At 48.1% G+C, this 22,352-nt stretch overlaps 1 protein-coding gene across 1 annotated transcript; it reads left to right on the top strand.

Annotated features, from left to right (window-relative positions):
- The first annotated feature begins 1,319 nt into the window (after positions 1 to 1,319).
- Positions 1,320 to 21,670, top strand: HDHD5 (haloacid dehalogenase like hydrolase domain containing 5). The gene is made up of 8 exons (XM_036251928.1): positions 1,320 to 1,430; positions 8,675 to 8,878; positions 10,593 to 10,705; positions 12,268 to 12,361; positions 13,661 to 13,694; positions 18,287 to 18,461; positions 20,456 to 20,644; positions 20,836 to 21,670. The coding sequence occupies exons 1-8, from the start codon at positions 1,320 to 1,322 to the stop codon at positions 21,170 to 21,172; spliced, it is 1,257 nt and encodes a 418-aa protein (XP_036107821.1). The 3' UTR covers positions 21,173 to 21,670.
- The last annotated feature ends 682 nt before the right edge of the window (positions 21,671 to 22,352 follow it).

Below are 22,352 nucleotides of genomic sequence, written 5' to 3'. Positions count from 1 at the left end.
TCGATGTGAGAAAGAAACATGGATCCCTTGGCAGCCTCCAGCATGCACCCTGCTGGGGATGGAGCCTGAAAACCCGGCATGTGCCCTGATTAGGAATAGAACCTTCGACCTTTTGGTGCATGGAAGGACACTCAATCCACTGAACCACACTGGTGGGTGAAAAATAGGTATAATTTTGATTCATTCATACCTGATGGCTACTGTTGTGTTGGCTGTTGTCATTTTTTATTGGACAATCTAAGGGAAAAGAGGTCAATGCCCCTGACTAAACAGTTAGGTATTGCATGTTTTAAAAATTCTTGCGGCACTTGTTGAAAATCACTGTGCTAAGGGAAATAATACAGAGTAAGACAAATACCCTATGAACTCTTTTATATGTGGAATAAAAAACTAACACCCCCCACCTCCCCAAACCAAGCTCATAGACACAGAGAACAATAGAACAGACTGGTGGTTACCAGGGGCTGGGGGTAGGGATGGGGGTGGGTAACATGGTTGAAGGAGGTCAAAAGGTAAAACTCCAGCTATAAATAAATAGGAACTGTGGATGTAAAGTATAGCATGGCGACTATCGTTAACAGATTGTTCATTTGAAAGTTGCTAAAAGAATAGATCTTTAAAAAATAACTCTTGGCCTCCCAAGCTGAGGACCCCTGAGCTAGCAACGTCCCTGTCCATCCCTGACGCCCACCTTTCCTCCTCCTAAATGTTAGATATATCCTTAGTATAACCATGCGCAAGGACACATCAAAGGGTTTGGAAGGGGGCATCCTACAAATTTCAAACTTTGGGAACACACAGCTGTTCTTAATTAGTTATCCAACCCCCTCTCAGGACCGTTACCATCTCAGGATCTTGTATTCGATCCTGTCCTAACCACCCTACAGTGAGTTTGGAGGGCTCCCTGACGTAGTATAGAGTTCCCCCAGGTAACGGCACAGGGCCCAGAGGAAAGCAAGAAGATGGCAAATATCTGCAAACACAAGAACGAACACTGTGGCACCGACAAGCATTCCTTGATTGCCTGGGGACTCGGACATCAAAAGAGAGCTTTGCTCTCCCAACCCTCCTCGCAATCAAGGTTTGGTTCCACGACAGACGTGCCCCGCGCGAAGGGTGGAGGGAGCTGGGGCCTGACACCGACGCCCCAGGCAGTCGGCAGGCTCGCGGGCCGTGCCAGCCGGGCGCCCGGCCCGTGACCCCGGTCTGTCGGCGGAGGGCAGGGCCCGGCGCCTCTCGGCGGCCGCGCGCGGGGACTCCAACTCCCGAGAAGCCCCGGGGCGCGCGGGGCGGGCGCAGTGTGCGCGGGCGGCGGCCGCATGGCTGCTCTGCGGGGCTCCGCGCCCGGGCTCTGGCGGCGGGCGGCGTGCGCGGCCGCGGGCTTCCGGGGACGCGGCCCGGGAAGGGGCTACGCCGCGGGCCCCGCGCAGGTGAGGCCGCAGGGCTGGCGGCGAGGCCGGGGGCGGCGGGCGGCGGGCGCGGTCGCAGCCTCCCGGGGAATGGCCGTGTGGCCGCGGACTTGAGGCGCTTCGTTCTCGCCCGAAGCTCGGAGGCCCCTGCGCGCCCTGCCCCGCCTCGGCCCCGCGGCTGTCTCCGTAGGGAGCGCGGGGACTCCGGCCGGGCATCGGCGGCACCGCCGGCCGGGCCCCAAGCTGCCCCTTGGCCTCCAGCCGCTCGTCCCCAGTCCCCGGCATGTCCGCCTCCCTGTTTTTCTGTTCATGGTACGATTCGTGGACTTTCTTTGATTTCCATGACGGGAACCCTTTGGTTATGATTTTCAACCGTTTGGAAGAGATCTGGAGACTCGTGATGACTCCCTTCCGGAGCTGCGCCAATAAGCGAACAGCCCAGACTTGAGTGTGACTTTCGTGGGGCCCATTTGCTTTGGTCCCATTGGCTTGTGGGCCTGCTTGTAATGAGCAGCGGTTACGTCGGGTTTGGGGGGTGGCAGAGGGGGGAAAACTGGCACAGAGCCCCTAATTTGTGCCAGGTACTTAAGTGATATCTGATTCTCTCAGCCTTGGAGGTAAACATGACCCTGGTGTTAGTAAGAAAGCTGAAGTTTGGAGTCACGTTTTTAAGGACTTTTTTTTAAAAAAAGGTCAAACACCTGGTAGACTACGGGGCCAGGACTCAGCTAGATAGTCATATCTGTCACCCTCACTTTACCCTGAGCCATTTGCCTTCTAAATTCCCAATTTCTGTATGTAAAAACGATAATGTTGTACATTTTTATAATGCTTTCACAGTAACCCTTGGATGTATTTTACGTTAACTACTTATTCAAAAAACACATAGTACTTTGTGTCAGGCACTATTCTAAGTACTTCACAAGTATATCATTAATCTGTATAATTTTCATAACAACTCTGTAAGGTAAGGACCATTATTACAGATGGAGGAACTGAGGCACAGAGAGGTTAAGCGATTTGCCCAAGGGCACACAGCTGGTAAGTGGCAGAATCTGGAACCGAGGGCAGTCTGGTGCCAGAGTTCTAGCTCTTAACAGCTATGTTATATTGTAATCATTTTGCCTATGGAGCAGCTAAGATTCAGAGAAGTTAAGCGACTTGGCCAGTGTCACAGAGCTAAAAGTGCCCAAGCTGGAAGCACAGAATGATAAAAGGACTGTAAACTGTAATGACATAAGTATAAAGAATAATTGCCATCATTTATAATTCTTATATTGATTCTGGCATCTTTGTGGGTCCTGAGTTATTTCTGACTGACTTTCCTGATAGACTAGAAAAAAGAAAGAAAAGGATGAGGTATATCATAGAATTTAAGAGGACTAGCGTTTGAGTTGAATCCTGCCTGTACTGTTTACTGGCTGTTTGACCTAAGGCAAATTACTTAGCTTTCTAAGCATCAGTTTCCTAATATACGTCACAGCTGTCTTACTTACCATGCAGTGTTTGGGGAAGAATATATGTATGGCACTTTCCGTGATCAATGTAGAGTTCTTTGCGCAGTGTCTGGCATATTTACTATCTCAAAGGTGGAAGTGATTGGAGGAGACAGTGAAATGGACTGTGTTGTAATGCTGCTGTTAAAAACATACCAAACCGCCCTGGCTGGTTTGGCTCAGCGGTTAGTGTTGGCCCTCTGATGGAGAGTCCTGGGTTTGGTTCCCGGTAAGGGCATGTACTCGGTTGCAGACTGTCCCCGGCCCCGGTTGGGGTCATGTGGGTGGCAGCCACTCGATGTGTCTCTCTCACATTGTTTCTCTCTGTCTCTTCCTCCCTCTTTCCCTCCTGCTCTATCTGAAGATACAAGCAAAAATGTCCTCAGGTGAGGATAAAAAACAACAACATACCAAACCGATTCTAGGTAAGCAACAAAGACAAAAGAACATCTAAATAGTCCCTTCATTTCAAATTAATCTTAAACCACACAATATGAACTTTAATTAGAGGATATGGTCTAATACCCAGGACTAGTAAAAAAAAAAAAATCAATTGATATAGAAGAAAGATGAGAATACACATTAGAAAATGAAGATAAAAAAAAATTTAGAAAGACAAAAAAATGAAGCCCCACCAGCGTGGCTCAATGCACCAAGAAGTCACAGGTTCAATTTTGGGCACATGCCCAGGTTGTGGGCCAAAACCCCAGTGGGGGGCGTGCCGGAGGCAGCCAGTTGATGTTCTCTCTCATCGATATTTCTGTCTCTCCCTCTCCTTTCCTCTCTCTCTCAAATTAATAAAGAAAATTAAAAAAAAAAACAATGAAAAGAAAAAATTTATTCCTTTGTTCTTTTCTCTAGGTACTTCCACTTTTTTTCTTATATCTTCAATTTAAAAAATACATATTTTATTTTTAGAGCAGTTTTAGGTTTATAGAAAAATTGAGCAGAAAGTATAGAAAAATTGAGCAGAAAGTCCCTCCCCTCCATTTCCTCTGTTATTAACATCCTGCATTATTAGTGTGGCACTTTTGTTACCATGTACACCTTCACTTGCTATGTTGCCGAGTGCCTGGTTCTCTGTGCATTCACCTGAGGGTTGGAGATGATGATTACTCACTATATAGTGACAGATGAGGGACGCCCAAGGATGTTGCTAAATTGTTCTGAAACTTTCCTGTTCTGAGTAGGAGGGATTGAGGATTCTATGTCTAAGAGCAAATCTTGTGACTATTTAGAATGTGGCCACTAAGACCTCTAAAACTTTTGCGGTCATCAACACAGAAGAAGATTCATTTTATTTTTTTTTAAACTATGTAAGTTTTTAGAAATCCACAAACAATAAGACAGCAGCTTCTTGAATAGCATTATTTTGTTATAAGGTTGATGAGGTTCTGTAGGAACTTAAATCTTGTTAATATCAATTCATTTTGGTAAAATTGGTTTCATTATATATCGTTTTGCTTCAAGTCACCAAACCTATAGATGATGTTAAGTGAGGACTTGCTGTATTATGAAATCCATAGACCCATCTTTCAGTCAGCAATTATTAACATTTTGCCACACTTGCTTTGCTTATCTCCTCCCCTAACCCCTCTTTTTTGTGCCTATAAGATTTTCAGTTTCTGATTGCTTGTCATTTCAACCCTATAAGAAAATAAGGACATTTTGAATATAATCACAATGCTATTATCATATGTAACAACATTAATAATTCCTTAATGTTACTTAAAATCTAGTCCTTTAGCCCTGGCCAGTTTGGCTCAGCGGTTAGAGCGGTTAGAGCGTTGGCCTGCGGTCCGGAGAGACCCGGGTTTGGTTCCCGCTAAGGGCGCGTACTTCGGTTGCAGTTTGTCCCCGGCCCTGGTTGGTCGTGTGGGTGGCAGCCACTCGATGTGTCCCTTCACGTCGATGGTCGTGTGGGTGGCAGCCACTCGATGTGTCCCTTCACGTCGATGTTTCTCTCTCTCTCTCTCCCTCCCACTCTATCTGTACAAAAATGGAAAAATATCCTCGGGTGAGGATAAAAAAAAAAAAAAAAAAAAAATCTAGTCCTTTAAAAATTTTCCCTGATTGTCTCAAAATTATGAACAAATGAGTTTAACACTTAACTTTTCAGAACAGTATGCTCTGTGTTCATACAGTACAGGAAGGAAGGTAGACCAATGTGCTAGAAAGACACAGCCCTTCAGAGTCACCAACTCTGTCCTGGCTGGTGTGGCTCAGTTGGTTGGGCATCGTTCTGTGCACTGAAAGTTTGCTGATTCGATTCTGGGTCAGGGCCCAGGCCCAGGTTGTGGGCTCGATCCAGGTACGGGCTTGCAGGAGGCAGCTAGCTGATCGATGTTTCTATCCCCCCTTCCTCTCTTTCTCTTTTCCCTTGAGAGGGGACAGGGTGGTCAGGAAGTGCCTGAGGGGAAAGGTCTCGCCTTAATTTGCCATATTATTTTGCCATAATTCTTCATTTTTATTTATTTATTTTTATCCTCAACTGAGGACATTTTTCCATTTGTTCAGATAGAGTAGGAGGGAGAGAGAGAGGAACACGACGTGAAAGGGACACATCGAGTGACTGCCACCCACACGACCAACCAGGGCCGGGGACAAACTGCAACCGAGGTACGTGCCCTTAGCGGGAACCAAACCTGGGTCTCTCTGGACCACAGGCCAATGCTCTAACCGCTGAGCTAAATCAGCCAGGGCTGTAATTCTTCATTTTTGGAGGCATTCAACATTGTCACCTTTTGTTGAGCACCTATGAGGGTCTAAGCAATGTGCCAGATTTGGGGGGTTTGAAGGCAGATCATACCGCCTTTTCCTTCAGACTCATGCAGTGACTTTGAGAAGAATAAGATGATGAAATTAGAAAAGAGCTGTGTTTCCTTTACCCAGGAAAAATCTATAGTGTTTTAAGAGATTTTATGGCCATCCTGAAATCTGTCTGTGGACCCCAATTAGAACCCCGATTCTAGTGGGATTTGTTGAGGAAAAGGAAGGGGTTGCAGATATCCTTGAGGGCCATTGGGTGCGTGAGTGTACTGTGAAGGGAAGAACTGGAACTCACGGGGTTGGGCTGGCCGGAGGTGTGGGATGACCTTGAACCTCCTGGGTTCCTGCTTTGCTCCGAGGTGTTGTCCATGTGGGCCGCTGAAGAACTCTGACTTTGCTGTGGGCTCAGTTTGCATCTAGCACTTGGGAACTGGGTCAATTTGACTAGTTTGGTTCTCTCTGAATTTAGTTTCTTATTAATTTGGTTGGATTTTCCAGTGAATACATAATGAGTACCATGTATAAACCAGGTTACTTTAGCTAGGTAATGTAAATTGGAGGTAATGACTCCCACCCCAGAGTGTTGGTACAAGGATTCGGTAAAAATATATAGCTCAGTACAATCCATAGGTGTTGGGTACAGGGCCAGCTGCTGCAGTGGAGAGTTAGAGATGCTGTTTGCTCAGGCATTTCCTGCATGGTGTTGGGACTTGACAATTTGTCCCTGGCTACTTTGTTTGCTGGTAGTCAGAGATGCTATCTTGTTGGTTTGAGTTTCTTTCCTCCTATTTTTCCAGTGTCCCTTCTCATATCCAGCTTGCACTGAAGCTGTCAGTGTGTAAGGCTGGGATGCTCTGCAGAAGCTAGTGTGAAGGAGCTGTAAGACCCACCCTTCCTGGGTGGTCTTCCCTGTTCAGTGGAGGGGAGATGGGATCTTTACTTTGTAGTTACCCTGTTATTGGTGGAAGTGGGGTAGCCCTTTCCCCAATGAGTGCTGGGGGTGGAGTTCTTCTGATATCTTGAGAAAAATAATTTTCTGAGACTCGCATGGGAAGATTAGTGCTTTTTATTTGTATTTACATCCCTGGGTTTCTAAAGTCCCATTTCCCTTAGTCCAGTTATAGAAGAAGTGTAACTGGGGCCTCAGTAGAGTTAAAATCAGAGCCAGTGTCCGTATTGCCCCCGGGTCCAGTGCGGCATCGGGCCGGTTGCAGTCCCTGAGTTCATCGTGTCTGAGGTGCGTGTGGGCACACAGGAGAATGCCAGAAAGCAGGAGCAAGAGCCCCACAGGTCAGGAGTGCACCCAGAGAGCCCAAGAGAAATCAGAAGAGCACACTTCTTTGTTCAGGGCATTAAATACCCCAAATCTTCCTGCACTTGCAGTGGCCACACCCATTCTGGCCAAGCCTTGTTCCCAAGTGACAGGCAAGTACCTTCTGTAGTCCCCCCAACTTTCCTGGGCATGTGTCTGTCTTCCCCTGTCCAGGGATCTGCGGGGAATGGACCGGTAGCTCCCTGGGGTGTTAAACTGCAGCTTCCTGGGGAAGTTGCCCAAATGACATCCCTATAATATTTGGCCTTCCCTTTGCTCCTTTCCTGTTACTAATAACCAGGCTAATTACAACAGTGTCAACTCCATTTTTATTTGCCTTGTTCCAGAAACTCGTCTCTCAGTCTCCTTGACCTGCACCCTCTTGCTTTTTCTCCTCACGCTAATGGCTGTTCCTTGTTCTTCCGCTGGTGACTCTTACACGGCCGCCCTTACGTGGCGATGCTCTGCCTGGTTCTCTGTGAGCCCGGCTCCGGTCTGACTGCTTCTCAGGCTCTCCTGTCCTCTGAGAGCAGAGGCCGTCGAGATTTTCATCTCTCGGACTTTGTCCAGTGCTGATATCTCCACTTGCCGTGCTTCAGGTCCCACGTGCGCCCTATCTTCAGGTCCTCCCGGCCTTCCAGCTGCGGCCCTTCCGAGGTCTTCGGGTCAGCGAGTGACACCAGCATCCACCCTCCCAGGTTCTCAAGCCAGAGAGAGCATGGAGTTTCCGTGGCCCTGCCCTCCTCCCCTGCGTCCGCTTCTTTCCAGGCCTGGCGTTCTGCCTTCTGCTGGGATCTGCCTCATAAGTGGGACTGCGGGGTCATAAGGCAGTTACATTTTTTTTTTAACTCAGGCTTTTATTTTTTATTCTCACCTGAGGACATTTTTGCATTTATCTTGAGATAGAACAGGAGGGAGAGAGGGAGGAAGAGAGAGAGAGAGAGACATCGATGTGAGAGAGACACATCGAGTGGTTGCCACCCACACGACCCCAACCAGGGCTGGGGACAAACTGCAACCCAGGTCCATGCCCTTAGTGGGAACCAGCCCGCATCTGGTCTGCGGGCCGACGCTCTAACTGCTGACCCAAACCAGCCAGGGCAGAAAGATAATTTTTAACAAAATAGTTATGTGCTTTAAAATACAGGAAAAGGCCCTGGCCGGTTTGGCTCAGCAGTTAGAGCGTGGGCCTGCGGTCCCGAGAGACCCGGGTTCGGTTCCCACTGAGGGCATGTACCTCGGTTGCAATTTGTCCCCGGCCCTGGTTGCTCGTGCGGGTGGCAGCCACTTGATGTGTCCCTTTCACATCGATGTTTCTCTCTCTCTCTCTCTGTTCCTCTCTCTCCCTCCCACTCTACCTGAACAAAAAATGAAAAAATGTCCTCAGGTGAGGATAAAAAAAAAAAATTTAAAATACAGGAAAAGGACTAATTCTTTGTTATTGATGGGTTTGCTCTATCAGAAGTCGCTTGTCGGGGGTGGGAGCAGGGAGGAAGGGGTCAATGGGGGCAAAGGGGGGACATCTGTAATACTTTCAACAATAAAAAAGAGAAAGAAAAGAAATCCCATGTCCTTTTGTGTCTCAGGCCTGGGCGCCCTGCGAGTGATGTGGACCCTTTTCTAAGGGTCTTTTCCTGCCCCCTCTGCCTTTTGACTCAGGCAGTGGCCCCTCTCTTCCCCCTCTGCAGAGTCCGCCTACCTTTGGGTTCCTGCTGGACATCGATGGAGTGCTGGTGCGGGGCCATAGAGTGATCCCTGCTGCTCTGAAGGCCTTCCGCAGGCTGGTGAGTGCCCAGGGGCAGCTGCAGGTGCCTGTGGTCTTTGTCACGAATGCTGGGAACATCTTACAACATGGCAAAGCCCAGGAGCTGTCAGCCCTGCTGGGCTTCAAGGTAAGGAGACAGCTGGAGGCATGGAAGCTCAAGCATGCGGTTCCCAGTGGGGCCCCCACTCCAGCTCTGACTAAGCCTTTTTCCCTGGGGTGGAGTATAGTGTTGATCCGCCCGAGGGCGTGGCCCATTGGTTCAGTACAAATCTTTCAATTCTGCTGGAAAAAGAGCTTGGAGTTCGAGCCCAGCCTCATGAGTAGAGCTGCATTAGCAGGGTTGTTTTTGTGTACATGTACGTGTTGAGTACAGACATTCCGCCATGGAGTTGGCAGTTCAACCTACTGTCTTTGTACCCATTTCTCTTCTGGGCACCAGGGTTGTCTCTTTTGAATTGTCAGCCCCTAGAAAGCAAGCGTTGCATTTTTCTTTCTTTTTTTTTAAATGTGTTTCTTATTGATTTTTTAGAGAGAGAGAAACATCACTGAGAGAGAAACATCCATCAGCTGCCTCCTGCATGCCTCCTACTGGGGATCAAACCCACAACCTGGTCATGTGCCCTGACCAGGAATCGAACCAGCAACCTCTTGGTTCATGGGACAGCACTCAACCACTGAACCACACTGGCCGGGGCAAGGTTGCATTTTTCTCAATCTCTGTATACTAGGTGGGGCTCTGAAGTAGCGGCCTTTGTTTCTTATAAATAAGATGCACGCATGTGAATGAGTCCTGTCCCCTCAAAGCAGTTCCTCTTCACCCACTCACAACTCCACATGTATCTCACGGTGACACACTCATTCTTTTTCTAAAATATGCGTTTTCATTGGCCCTGGCTGATTTGGCTAGTGGTTAGAGCGTTGGCCTACGGACCAGAGAGTCCTGGGTTCGGGTTTCACTAGGGGCACATATCTCGGTTGCAGTTTATCCCCGGCCCCAGGGTCATGTGGGTGGCAGCCACTCAATGTATCTTTCTCACGTTGATGTTTCTCTTTCTCCCTCCTGCTCTATCTGAAGATAAGTGAAAAAATGTTCTCGAATGAAGATAAAAAAAATAAATAGATAAAATATGTTTTCATTGATTTTTTTAAGAAAGAGGAAGGGAGAGATAGATAGAAACATCAATTGGTTGCCTCCCGCATACCCCCTACTGGGGATCAGGCCTATAACCTGGGAGTTGAACTGGAACCTCTCAGTCCATGGGACGGTGCTCAGTCCACTGAGCAACACCGGCTGGGTGATACACTCATTCTTTGTTGAGGATGGATACAGTTTTGGGAAAGAATACTCGAAACCGAGAAAGTAAATGAAGTGCTTGAGGATAAATGCAGAGAGTAAAGGCATAAAACTGTTTCCTTCTGTGGTTTTCAGAGAGGGTTTCAAAAACTCTCTGAGAAAGGGCGGCATTGTTGTAATTAGTATAAATGTTAGAAAGCTAAGTCTGTAGGGAGAACTGAATTGGAAGTCCGAGTTGGAGGCAGAGCGTGCGGCAGTGACGGAGAACGTGCACCACCCCTGTGCTTTGCAGCCGGAGCTGAGCGTGAGCGGGAGGAGTGGGAGCGCAGCACCCACGCCATGGAGGTCCTGCTTGCTTGTTTGTATGGCAAGAACTACATTAGACTGCTAGTTCTCACACCGTTAGGATCGTTTTTAGGAGCTAGGAGGGGGTCCCCCCCCCCCGCTTCTTTTTCTGGGCCCTCGAAAGAAGCTGCTATTTATCTCCCATTCTTTTCCCTCAACTCTGTGTCTTTCTGTTCTCCCTGTCTCTTGGCTCTCCCTGCAGGTGGAGCCAGATCAAGTTATTCTCTCTCACAGCCCCATGAAGCTCTTCTCGCAATACCACGAAAAGCTGATGCTGGTGTCTGGGCAGGGACCACTGGTGGAAAATGCCCAAGAGTATCCTTTTGGTGCTTCTAGCTCTGGCTGAAAAGGAAGGGGCAGGACTAGGGCCTTTTCTCCCACAGCTGAGTAGGGACCATTACGCGTGTGGGACGCAGGGTGCCGGACCTCACTGGGGTGTGGTTGGCTCTTGATGTGGGGGACAGCGCTTAGGTGTGGCCAATCCCAGCACCTGGTGGTTCCCAAAAGCCAGCCCACTGCATCAGACCTTCTGGGGAGCTTAAAATACAGATTACTGGAGAGTTTTGTGTCACTAGATCTGAGATAAAAATCAGCAATCTGTGTTTTAAAAAAGGAAGCTAGGTGATTCTGTAATTAGGTTTGGAAACCACTGCTCAAGGGCTGCTGTTCAGGGTGCTCAGTCAACTTGTCTGCAAGGTTAATGAGGTCTCTACAGTGCATTCATCCTGTGGGCTGTGTGCGCATTCCCAAGGCAGGGGGTGGTCCTCGTTTTTGAGCAGCTAGTTTATTTGTTCCTCCTGCAGACCCTGCCTAGCACCCCTGTGTCCAGCACTGTGTGTAGGCTCCGAGGGGACTGGGGCCGGGGCACTGTGGGATTGCGAATTAATCCAGGGGCTCCTACGTGAGGCAGGAACAACATACCCCCATCAATAAAGGAGTATTTCAGATGGCATGGGATTGAAGACCTAGAAGAGCAGTGTGGGTTCTGGGTGTGACGAGTGTCAGGAACATCCTCGGAGCAGGAACTGCTTGTGCGTCATGGGGGGCATGGCTGTGCCGCAGGAGAGGGTTCCGGCTTTCCATGCAGGGCAGTAGCTCAGGAGGCTGGAAAGAGAAGGGATGGCGAAGATCCTGGAGCAAAAGACTGGAATGGGACAGGGTGGAAATGAGGACGGGAAGCGGGTGCTGGGGAGGAAACTGAGTGAGCGAGGGAAGCAAGCGAATTTGTCATGAGGGCAGTAGGGAGTCTAGGTTTATTGCCGATGGAATCATCTCATGGAAACACCATTTTTGGAAACTATTTTGAGAGTAATCTGAAACCATGTTTAGTTAAGCTCACAAATGGGAATTAAGGGCAGGAAAATGGAGGCTGGAGCTGGCTTACCTCTCCCCATGGCCTCCCCATCCTGGTGGATCCAATTCCTCTTAAAGCTTCAGTTCAAGTCTAACTTCTCTAGACCCTTTGCCCAGCTACCCAGGCCGATGAGCAGTCTCCCCTTCTGAACTTCTCGGCACACAGTGGCGGCACTTCACAGAGTGCTGGATGCAAGGGACTTTGGGCAGGGTTAAGCCCCCTGAGGACAGAGGCTCTGGTATGACTTGTGCCCTGGCTTTGCCCAATGTAGGGTCTGGCACCTAGAGTGTACCCAGTGACCAGTGGGGTATGGCCTTGGAAGGACACAGCCCGCTGTCGCCTATGCACGCATGGCCCGCCTGGCAGCACCAGGGTGGTACCCTCTGGGCTCTGTCTGGACTCATTGGTTCACTCCTGACTGGTGACTGGGTACACTAGTTTGATCAGGAGTGGGTTGGTTCCGTTCCTTTAAAGGCATCTTCCCCCCAGAACTGTCCAGCTTCGTTTCCTGAACTCACTGTAGACTGGGCTTCAAGAATGTGGTGTCTGTGGACGAGCTGCGGGTGGCTTTCCCTGTGCTTGACATGGTGGATCTCCAGCGGCGGCCAAAGACCACGGTAATAAGGAGAACACACCTGGGGTTTTGTGTTTGATTATGTCCTCCTGTTCCTCCATGGGCTCCTCTTGCTGGTCTTGCAACCCATGCCCCTTAGAGCTGCAGTTTGTCCACGTTCTGCAGGCTGCCTTCTTGGAGAGGCACATCTGGCCGAGGACTTGTTCCCCAGATATACAGAATGGCCGAGAGGAGCCACGCAGTTCTAGGGCCTTCCTTTCTGTGCTGTTGGTGATTAGCTGAGAACCTGTTAGAGCCCTAGCACCTCCTCCAGTTGGTAGCTTTGTATTTTACCAGCACTGCCTGGGAGAATTCTTCACCTTTGCGAAATCCTTTATTGCTCTACTTTATGCTGAGGCAGTTTCCTTGTGAGAAGCAGCAGCTTATAAAGATAACTGGCAGTTCTGAGAGTCTGCTGTGTTACCTTTGGAATCAGCTGATATTTGAACCACTGGTCTGATTTTGTATCTTTTCTGGTCAGTAGTCACAGGACCTCTCATTGATCCTCTAGGGTGAGACTGTCCCAGCCCTCTTTTCTGTATCAACTCTATATACTTATATCATGTAGCGTATATTTTAAGTCAGACAACTATCAAAATGTGATGAAATGTGTTATGAATGGATAAGCTCATTCACTTCTATAGCTTTAGTCCCTCCTCCAGGCTTTCTCATTAAAGTAGGGCACGCCATTGCCTTGGAGAGCTTTCATCTGGGACCGTGCAACTGCGTGCACAGCCAGAATGTCAGAACTGGACAGATCCTGGAACAGCTCAGACACTGAGCCTCACACAGGGGACGTGACTCGCTGCAGGTCGCACAGCTGGTTAGTGGTAGAGGCAAGACTGGGACAGTCAGTCGGGAGAGAACGGAGGCAGTTGGCAGCCTGGAAGCTCCTGCCTCCTCATCCGACATCAGGAGACATGGTCTCACACCCTGACGGCCTCCTCCGCAAGCTCACCTTCCTCTGTAGCTACCTGATTCTAGCCTCTTGCTTGACCCCTATCTTGCTTCCTGTCCTTGCTGGGAAAGATAGCTGACCAGCCTTTCCTCCTAGCTGGCTTTCTGTGTGGTATCCCTCCACCCGTTCTGTGAAGAGCCTGGTCATTCTCTCTTCACCTTCCTTCACGAATCTTCTTCCTCAGTCTTATTTGGCTTTTCCTCAGCTTGGGCTAGACCCTGGGGTGGTCTTCGATCCTGTTTGGAATGCGTCTTTCCTTCTCACCCACCCTGGAAACCAGTGTGTGTTGTTCAGTAGTGGAGAGTGGCCGTTGCATTGATGGGCTTTTTCTTTGTCTCTTGGCAGCCCCTTCCAAGGAACGGCTTCCCCACCATTGAAGGTAATGAGGCCCCTCCTTGTGCTGGCCGGGTCTGGGTTATTGCTTCTCCTTTCAGGCCCTCCAGGCTGCTGTAGCCAGGGGCATTGAGCTTAGGGCCCCTGGCTCTGGTCTTGGCTCTGCCACTCACCACCTCTGAGATGTTTGTTATTAATCTTTCCTTCTCCAAATCACTTGCCTTCTTATTCCAGAAAACTTATAAACTTAGAAAATCTTAGAGTAGGAAGGTACCTAGTGGTAATGTAGTCCAACTTTCCTTAGCCCCATTAAACCCAGTTCTCTCCTGTTTAACAAAAACATTTTAATGTCTCCTTTACTGACCTGAAATGAGATTCATAGACAGTATATCTTCCTCTACACATATGTTAAATATTAATTAGTGTAATATAACCATAATAGGAGAAATAAAAGGAAACAATTTTAGTAAGATAATATGTATTTCAATATGTAATAATTATCCAAAAAGACATAATGAAGTAGTAAAGTGATTGAACCAAATGTAGAATCACCATGAATGTTACAGCTACAAATGCAGACTGATACTTGTTTATAGGTGTGATATAGGTGTATGTGTTTATTGGTGACCCAGAAATTAGGGGCGGTACAGTCTCCCACAACTGAACCGGGAAGAGATAGAAAACTTGAACAGACCAATAACAACAAAATAAATTGAAGATGTAAGCAAGACTCCCAGCAAACAAAAGCCCAGGCCCGGACAGCTTCACAGGGGAATTTTACCAAACATTCAAAGAAGAACTAATACCCATTCTCCTCAAACTATTTCAAAAAATTCAAGAAGAAGGAAGACTTCCAAACTCATTTTATGAGGCCAGCATAATTCTAATTCCAAAACCAGAAAAAGACACTACAAAGAAAGAAAACTACAGGCCGGTATCCCTGATGAACATAGATGCCAAAATCCTGAACAAAATACTAGCAAATTGAATCCAGCAATACGTCAAAAAATTATTCACCAAGACCAAGTGGGATTCATCCCAGGGATGCAAGGCTCATACAATATTTGCAAATCAATAAATGTGATACACCACATAAACAAAATGAAAGATAAAAATCATATGATCATATCAATAGACGCTGAAAAAAGCATACGACAAAATCCAGCACCTATTTCTGATAAAAATGCTCAGCAATGTGGGAATAGAGGGGTCATATCTCGACATAATAAAGGCAATATATGAAAAGACCTACAGCCAACATCATACTCAGTGGGCAAAAACTAAAAGCATTTCCCTGAAGAACAGGAACAAGACAAGGATGCCCACTTTCCCCACTCTGATTTAACATAGTGCTGGAAGTCGTAGCCACAGCAATCAGACAGGAAGAAAAAATAAAAGGGATCCAAATTGGAAAGGAGGAAGTGAAATTATCATTATTCACAGATGACATGATACTATACATAGAAAATCCCAGACTCCATCAAAAATTTACTACTTAATAAATGAATTTGGCAAAGAAGCAGGATACAAAATTAACGTCAAGAAATCGACGGCATTCTTATACACCAATGATGAACTCACAGAAAGAGACACTAAAAGAACAATCCCATTTACCATGCAGCAAAAAAATTAAGATACCTAGGAATAAACTTAACCAAAGAAATAAAGGACCTATTTGCGGAATACTACAGGTCATTGAAAAAGAAATAGAGGAAGATATAAAAAAGTGGAAACACATACCTTGTTCATGGATTGGAAGAATTAACATCATTGAAATGTCCATATTGCCTAAAGCAATCTATAGATTCAATGCAATCCCCATCAAAATACCAACGACATACTTCACAGAACTAGAACAAACACTCCAAAAGTTCATATAAAACTAAAAAAGACCCCGAATAGTCACAGAATCTTGAAAAAGAAGGACAAAGTAGGAGGGATCACATTACCAGATTTCAGGTTATACTACAAAGCCACTGTAATCAAAACAGCCTGGTACTGGCAAAAGAATAGGCAGATATATCAATGGAATAGAATAGAGAACCCAGAAATGGACCGAAGACTATATGCTCAATTAATATTTGACAAAGGGGGCAAGAGCATACAATGGAGTAAAGACAGCCTCTTTGATAAATGGTGTTGGGAAAATTGGACAGCTACATGCAAAAAAATGAAACTAGACCATCAACTTACACCATACACAAGAATAAACTCAAAATGGATAAAAGACTTAAATGTGACTCATGATTCCATAAAAATCCTAGAAGAAAATGTAGGCAACAACATTTCAGACATTATACGCAGCAGAATTTTCATTGATACATCACCTAAGGCAACAGAAACAAAGGAGAAAATGAATACATGGGATTACATCAAGCTCAAAAGCTTCTGCACAGCAAAAGAAACAACTACCAAAATGAAAAGGCAACCCACTCTATGGGAGAGCATAATTGCCAATGATACAGCAGATAAGGGGTTAATTTCCAATATATAGAGAGTGCTCATACAACTCAATAAAAGTAAGACAAAGAACCCAATTAAAAAATGGGCACCTCTCCAAATAGGACATACAAATGGCTAAGAGACATATGAAGAAATGCTCAACATCACTAATCATCAGAGAGATGCAAATTAAAATAACTATGAAGTATCACCTCACACCTGTCAGAATGGCCACCATCAACAAACCATCAAACAAGTGTTGGTGAGGGTGTGGAGAAAAGGGGACTCTAGTACACTGCTGGTGGGAATGCAGACTGGTGCAGCCACTATGGAAAACACTATGGTGTTACCTCAAAACATTAAAAATTGAACTGCCATTTGACCCATTGATCCTACGTCTAAGAATATACCCTAAGAAGCCTGAAACATCAATCAGAAAGAATATATGTACCCCCATGTTAGTAGCATCACTATTTACAATAGCTAAGATCTGGAAACAGCCCAAATGTCCATCAGTAGATGAATGGATTTAAAAAGCTGTGGTACATATACACAATGGAGTACTACGCAGCTATAAGAAACAAAGATATCGTATCCTTTGAGATGACATGGAGGGTCCTGGACAGTATCATCCTAAGCGAAACAAGCCAAAGAAAGAAAGACAAGTTTCATATGATCTCACTTATTTGTGGAATATAATGAACATAACAGTCTGAGGAATGGGGTAGTCCCAGAGATGTGGAAGTGGGGTACAGACTGACAATCCCCAGAAGAGGGGGTGGGGAGGAGATAGACCACAGAACTTATATGCATGTGTGCATGAACAATGGACATGGACAACAAAGCTGGGGACAGGGCAGTGAGGGAGGGGGAGAGGAGAATCAGTTGGGGGGGAAGGAGAAACATCTGTAACAAAAATAAATTAATTAATTAAAAAAGAAAGAAATTAGGGTCAGTATCATCATTGGTGAAGTGAAGTGATTTTGCAAAATAAGGGACTAAACTCTTGGTAATATTTAGAAAAAAATAAAGTGTGGTCTTCTCTTGACTTATGTGATAATTACATTTTTTGTTTGTTTTTTGAAAAATTAGTTTATTAAAACTACCAAAACAGCTCAGCCAGTGTGGCTCAGTTGAGCATTGTTCCATACACCAGCAGGTTGCTGGTTTGATTTCTGGTCAGGGTACATGCCCAGGTTGTAGGCTCGATCCCCGGTAGGGGGAGTGCAGAGGCAGCTGATCCATGCTTCTCTCTCAATGATGTTTTTCTCTCTCTTCCTTTCTCTCTCTGAAATCAATAATATATATAAAACAAAACAAGAACTACCAAAAAGTACTTTGAGTTTATATGTGGAGTGGAATTAGGTTTTAGGCTCAATTAGTTATAAATGGGTTGTTCCCCTACGTGAATACCAGATGGGACATTCAAATGTTTAAACACACTGGCAGTTTTCGACTGAGCAGGACTGTCCTGAGTATCTGGCATCCCTAGCCCCCTCCCATAATCCTCACCACTGAGTACCAGGCATTGGGATGATTAAAATACATCCCTCGGCTTCTGGAACACCTCCCTAGGAGGCAGTGGTTCAGTTCCCTGGTCTTGTAGCTGATGTTGCAGCTTCCATGTGCTGAGTACTGTATTTATTATATCTCATTTTTATTCTCATAATGATAGTTGGTGGAGTTACTCTGTAGTTGAGGAAGCTGAGGCTTAGAGAAGGTGAGTGACGTGCCCGCAGCTGGGGGAAGTTGGCACAGTCCGCCTTGGAGGTCAGGTCTCTCAGTCTGCATCCCGCTCTCCTAGCTGTTGGGTGTTTTGGCTCCTGGGGCTCGAGGGAAGTGGCTGAGAAGGTGAGCACTTTGCCAAGGTCTGTGGGTGCGGTGGTGGGGAGAATATCAGTCAGCAGGAGGAAATGGGCCTGAGACTTGCTGTTGCTTGTCTTGTTTTTGACTTCTGTGAAGTATGGTGGACACAGTGACAGTGCGAGCCCGGAAGGGGTGCCTTCCTGGGCCCTGGGCTTTGCTCACCTTGGGTGAACAGGTGAGCGGCTCTTTCGAGGCTATTCAGGGAACCATGCCCTTGCCAGGACGAGGGTACGGTGGGGGAAGAGCTTGTGGTAGAGTGGCCTCAGCTGGCCTCTGCTAGTTTCTGGGGCCTTGCTCCTGCCCCCTGACCCCTACCTTTGCTCTTTAAAGGTGTGCTTCTTCTTGGGGAGCCAGTACGCTGGGAGACAAGCCTGCAGCTGATCATAGATGTCCTGCTCAGCAATGGGAACCCTGGGACCGGTGTGGCGACAGCCCCCTATCCCCATCTCCCTGTCCTGGCCAGTAACATGGATCTTCTCTGGATGGCGGAAGCCCGCATGCCCAGGTGAGGGCATTATCTCTGGCCTCCAGCCTGGTGGCCCGTTTTCAGCTGTCGCCTGAGCGTCCAGCGGACAGAGGCGCTGGGCCTTCAGACCTGCACCTGGCTAGGCCCTGTGGCTGTCACAGAACCTTGACCTTCTGGGAGGCGTTTCAAGAGTCACTTCCATACTGATTATTAAATGAAAACTGCGACTTACTGAACACTGAAGATGTATTGAGGATTTTTTTTATCCTCATCCGAGGACATTTTTTCATTTTTTGTTCAGATAGAGTGGGAGGGAGAGAGAGGAAGAGAGAGAGAGAGAGAAACATCGACACGAAAGGGACACATCGAGTGGCTGCCACCCACACAACCCATCCAGGGCCAGGGACAAACCCCAACCGAGGTACGTGCCCTTACGGGAACCGAACCCGGGTCTCTCTGGACCGCAGGCCGACACTCTAACCGCTGAGCCAAACCGGCCAGGGCTATTGAGGTGATTTTTAACAAACAGCCCTTGCCCTCCAGAATGTTAACAGAACAAGTTCTTTTTGACAAGAGGAACCCAAGTGGTCAGCTTCTGAGATGTATCAATGCAAATTATTTAACTGCCCTTCCTTGCCTTCACCCTGTGGCATAGATTCTTTCACATCTCTGTTTCCTTCTGCCCTTACGTAGGAGCAGGGGAAGGAAAGAATTGTTCTGCCCAGAGAACTGGGACCCAGTGGGCTAAGTGACTTTCTCAGAGGCCAGGGGTTGTGAGCAGCCCCACGTACTCCCTGCACAACCGTGTAGAGCTTACTCGTCCTGTCGTCCTCTGAGGTTGAGCACCGTGGAGGCAGCCCTGTGTCTGGCCTTGCAGGCGCCACCCTGGAGTGGCAGCTCACGGCTGCTGTGCTGTTTGGCTGCTCTTGTCTGCAAGGCCGAAGTCTAGAGTTTTCTCCCCGCCAGTGACTCCCAGTGAGCTGGGCGAGGGGCCCCTCATTGCCTCAAGTCACGCCACTCAGTAGCCCCTAGGAGCTGGGGATTACAGTGTTCTCTCTCGTTACTTTTCAAGTATTTTTCTTTAGCTTGAGGTTAGGTATTTTTTCTGAAGTATTCTTCCTAGAGTTAGGGTATCTGACTCTAGGTCAAGGGGGTTTGGTTATATAGGCTGTGAACTGAACAGTAAGGGGCAGATTTCAATTTATAAACCAGTTTGAGTTTAATCTTTCATTCAGTAGTTTAAAAATTGAAAATAGAATTTATTACGTAAATACATGACACAAATATAACTTCAGGATTTTGTGCAGTATCAGTTCATATTTGGTTTAGTGGCGAAGGATGAAAACCCGAAACAAAAATATCTTAAAGAAGATAGAAGTTTCTTTCTCAGGTGAAATAAGTGGGGTGGGACGCCCATGTCTTGTACGGAAGCTGCACCTGTCCGGGACCCAGGCACCTGTCTTCCTGCTGTGCAGTCGTAGCCCTTTGCCACACAGTCCAGATGGCTGCCCGCACTCAGCGTCCTCGGGCAGCAGGGAGGGACGGAGGCTGGAGAGGGGCGTGGGCCCCCTGGTTTAGAGACACTTCCTAGATGTTCAGCCCAGCACTTCTACTTTCGCTGACTGTTTGTTGATGGTGCAGTCACAGGGCCACACACCCAGCTGCAGAGGAGAAAGGGAATGCGGTGTTTACACTTGCTCAGCTGAAAATCGGCAGAGTTTGAACTTTCTGCAGTCCTCTTGTCCTGGGGTATAATCCTAGTGCTGCCCCCTGGGCAAGTTACTCAGTCTCTTTATGCCTGTTTCCTTACTTATGAGAACAGACATCCGATAGGGTTTTTCTGAGAATTAAATGTGATATGCATCTCCAGTGTTAGAACAGTGCTCAATAAATGTTATTAGATAACAGCAGGTCATAAATGAAAGCAATGAATGTAGTTCTTACTAGAAGTAATTTCATTCTGACCTGTCACCACTGGGGGAACGAAAGCCCAGGGAGGGACGACCGAGCCGCTGAGCCGTCTTCTCTGGCAGGTTTGGCCATGGCACCTTCCTGCTGTGCCTGGAAACCATTTACCGCAAAGTGACAGGCAGAGAGCTGCAGTACAAGGGCCTGACGGGCAAGCCCAGCATCCTCACTTACCAGTATGCGGAGGAGCTCATCAGGCAGCAGGCGGAGAGGCGGGGCTGGGCTGCCCCCATCCGGAGGCTCTACGCTGTAGGGTAAGCTCTGTCCATCTCCTGGCCCTTTCGCAGCTTCCCCTCCCCCCCTCCCTGGCCCGCTCATCCGCCTTGTTGCCCTGTGCTTAGTGGACACCCTTTGCCCCACAATTGCCCTTTGCTCTCTGCACCTTACAAAACTGAACTTGGGTTTTCTCCTCTTTTCTTTTCCGGTGTGGCTGTGCCCCTGCCAGTGATAACCCTATGTCTGATGTCTACGGTGCCAACCTGTTCCACCAGTACCTGCAGATGGCGAAGCGTGAAGGGGCAGAGGAGCTGGGGGCCGGTGGTCTGTGGAAGCAGCGGCCCTCAGCAGCCCAGAGCTGTGCCTCCATCCTGGTGTGCACTGGCGTGTACAGTCCCACGGCCGTGGGGTCCACAGAGCCTGTGCGGGGAGGAGAGGAGCCTCCCTTCCATGGGCACCGGGACTTCGGCTTCAGTCCGGGGCTCATGGAGGCGTCCCACGTTGTGAATGATGTGGACGAGGCTGTGCAGCTGGTTCTCCACAAGGAGGGCTGGGCTTTGTTGTGAGGACTGTGTTCGCGGCCAAGGGAGAGGGCCGCCCGGAGCTGTGGGTGAGTCCCACTTGCTGGCTTCTGGCCTGGATCACAGGGCGTCATGTGAGGGCCTGCCCCCCGGGATGCTCTTCCCACCGCCCCACAGATGTGACACTACTGGGCATTGGGACGAAGACACTGACTTTTCCCCCTGCTGGGCAGTAGCCACAGAATTGTACCCTGGGTAGCATTATGGGTAGAAGTATCAGGAGTTTCTGGGTCCAATTCCTGTGTGCTTGTCCTGGCAGTCTACCTCTGTGCCTCGTTTCCTCCTCATCTCAGTAGGGACTTCTGGGAGAAGGGGGCGATCTGGGGTAATGTGGATTGTCTGCAGGGCGTCCGCCTGCGCTCAGGGAGCCGTGTGCCCACCAGGTGTCTACACTCAGAGGCTGCTTTCCATTGTGTCCCAGCTTACTGCCCAGAGGCTTTTGAGCTTATTTTTAAAAATTAAATAATCATAATAAATATTCATTATGCCATCTCTTATGAAGCTCTATCTGGAATGTACTTCAAAGTCCTGTGGGGGAAGGCTACTGGGTGAGGGGTGTGGGTGACCTGGAGGCGACGAGACCGGTCGCCTTTCACTCCCGGGGGAATCGGTGCCTCGTGTCCACCGCCGCTCCCTCTCCCCTCGTCCGGCTGTGCGGCAGGTCTGTTTAGGAATGAGTTGTGCCCAGGCTTCGGCATACACTTAGCAACTTCCCTGGTAAGGAGAAGAAAAAGAATCTTGCCTGTGGTTTGTTCTAAAGGAAGGAGCTTTCCCCACAGTGGTTCTAGAGTGTGTTTCCTTATCCTGCCTTAGGGGCCACCCAGTCCCCTCTCCACGCCTGTCACCCTGCATCCGCCAACCCCAAGGCAGTTCTTCCCTCCCTTTCTGCAGCTGCCCTTTGCTGGGACACCAGCGGCTACCCTTCCCCCTTCTCAAAACACTGTGTCGTCGTTTCGAGTGGAGGGAGCAAAGAGGTCAAGAAAGTGGCCAGTGAAATAGGAGGGAACTTGAGAGCTGGTGTCTTGGAGGCTGAATGAAGAACATGTTTCCTGAAGGAGGTAGTGATGAACTGTGCTCACTGTAGGTGTCAGAGCTTAACCCTGCCCAACACCCAGCGCAGCCGGATCCCACTCTAGCGCCCAAACATCTGGCCCGCCGCTGCCCC

Source organism: Molossus molossus, unplaced genomic scaffold, assembly GCF_014108415.1.
Source record: "Molossus molossus isolate mMolMol1 unplaced genomic scaffold, mMolMol1.p scaffold_m16_p_10, whole genome shotgun sequence".
Classification (NCBI taxonomy): domain Eukaryota; kingdom Metazoa; phylum Chordata; class Mammalia; order Chiroptera; family Molossidae; genus Molossus; species Molossus molossus.
The sequence above is the reverse complement of the archived record's forward strand: the minus strand, read 5'-3'. Positions and strand labels throughout refer to the sequence as shown.

Bases quoted from the DNA above. Each gene is read 5' to 3' on its own strand.
- HDHD5 (XM_036251928.1), top strand. From the start codon at position 1,320: ATGGCTGCTCTGCGGGGCTCCGCGCCCGGGCTCTGGCGGCGGGCGGCG. The intron at 12,362-13,660 runs GTAATAAGGAGA...GTCTCTTGGCAG, and splicing joins AGCGGCGGCCAAAGACCACG to CCCCTTCCAAGGAACGGCTT. The intron at 18,462-20,455 runs GTGAGGGCATTA...CTTCTCTGGCAG, and splicing joins GCGGAAGCCCGCATGCCCAG to GTTTGGCCATGGCACCTTCC.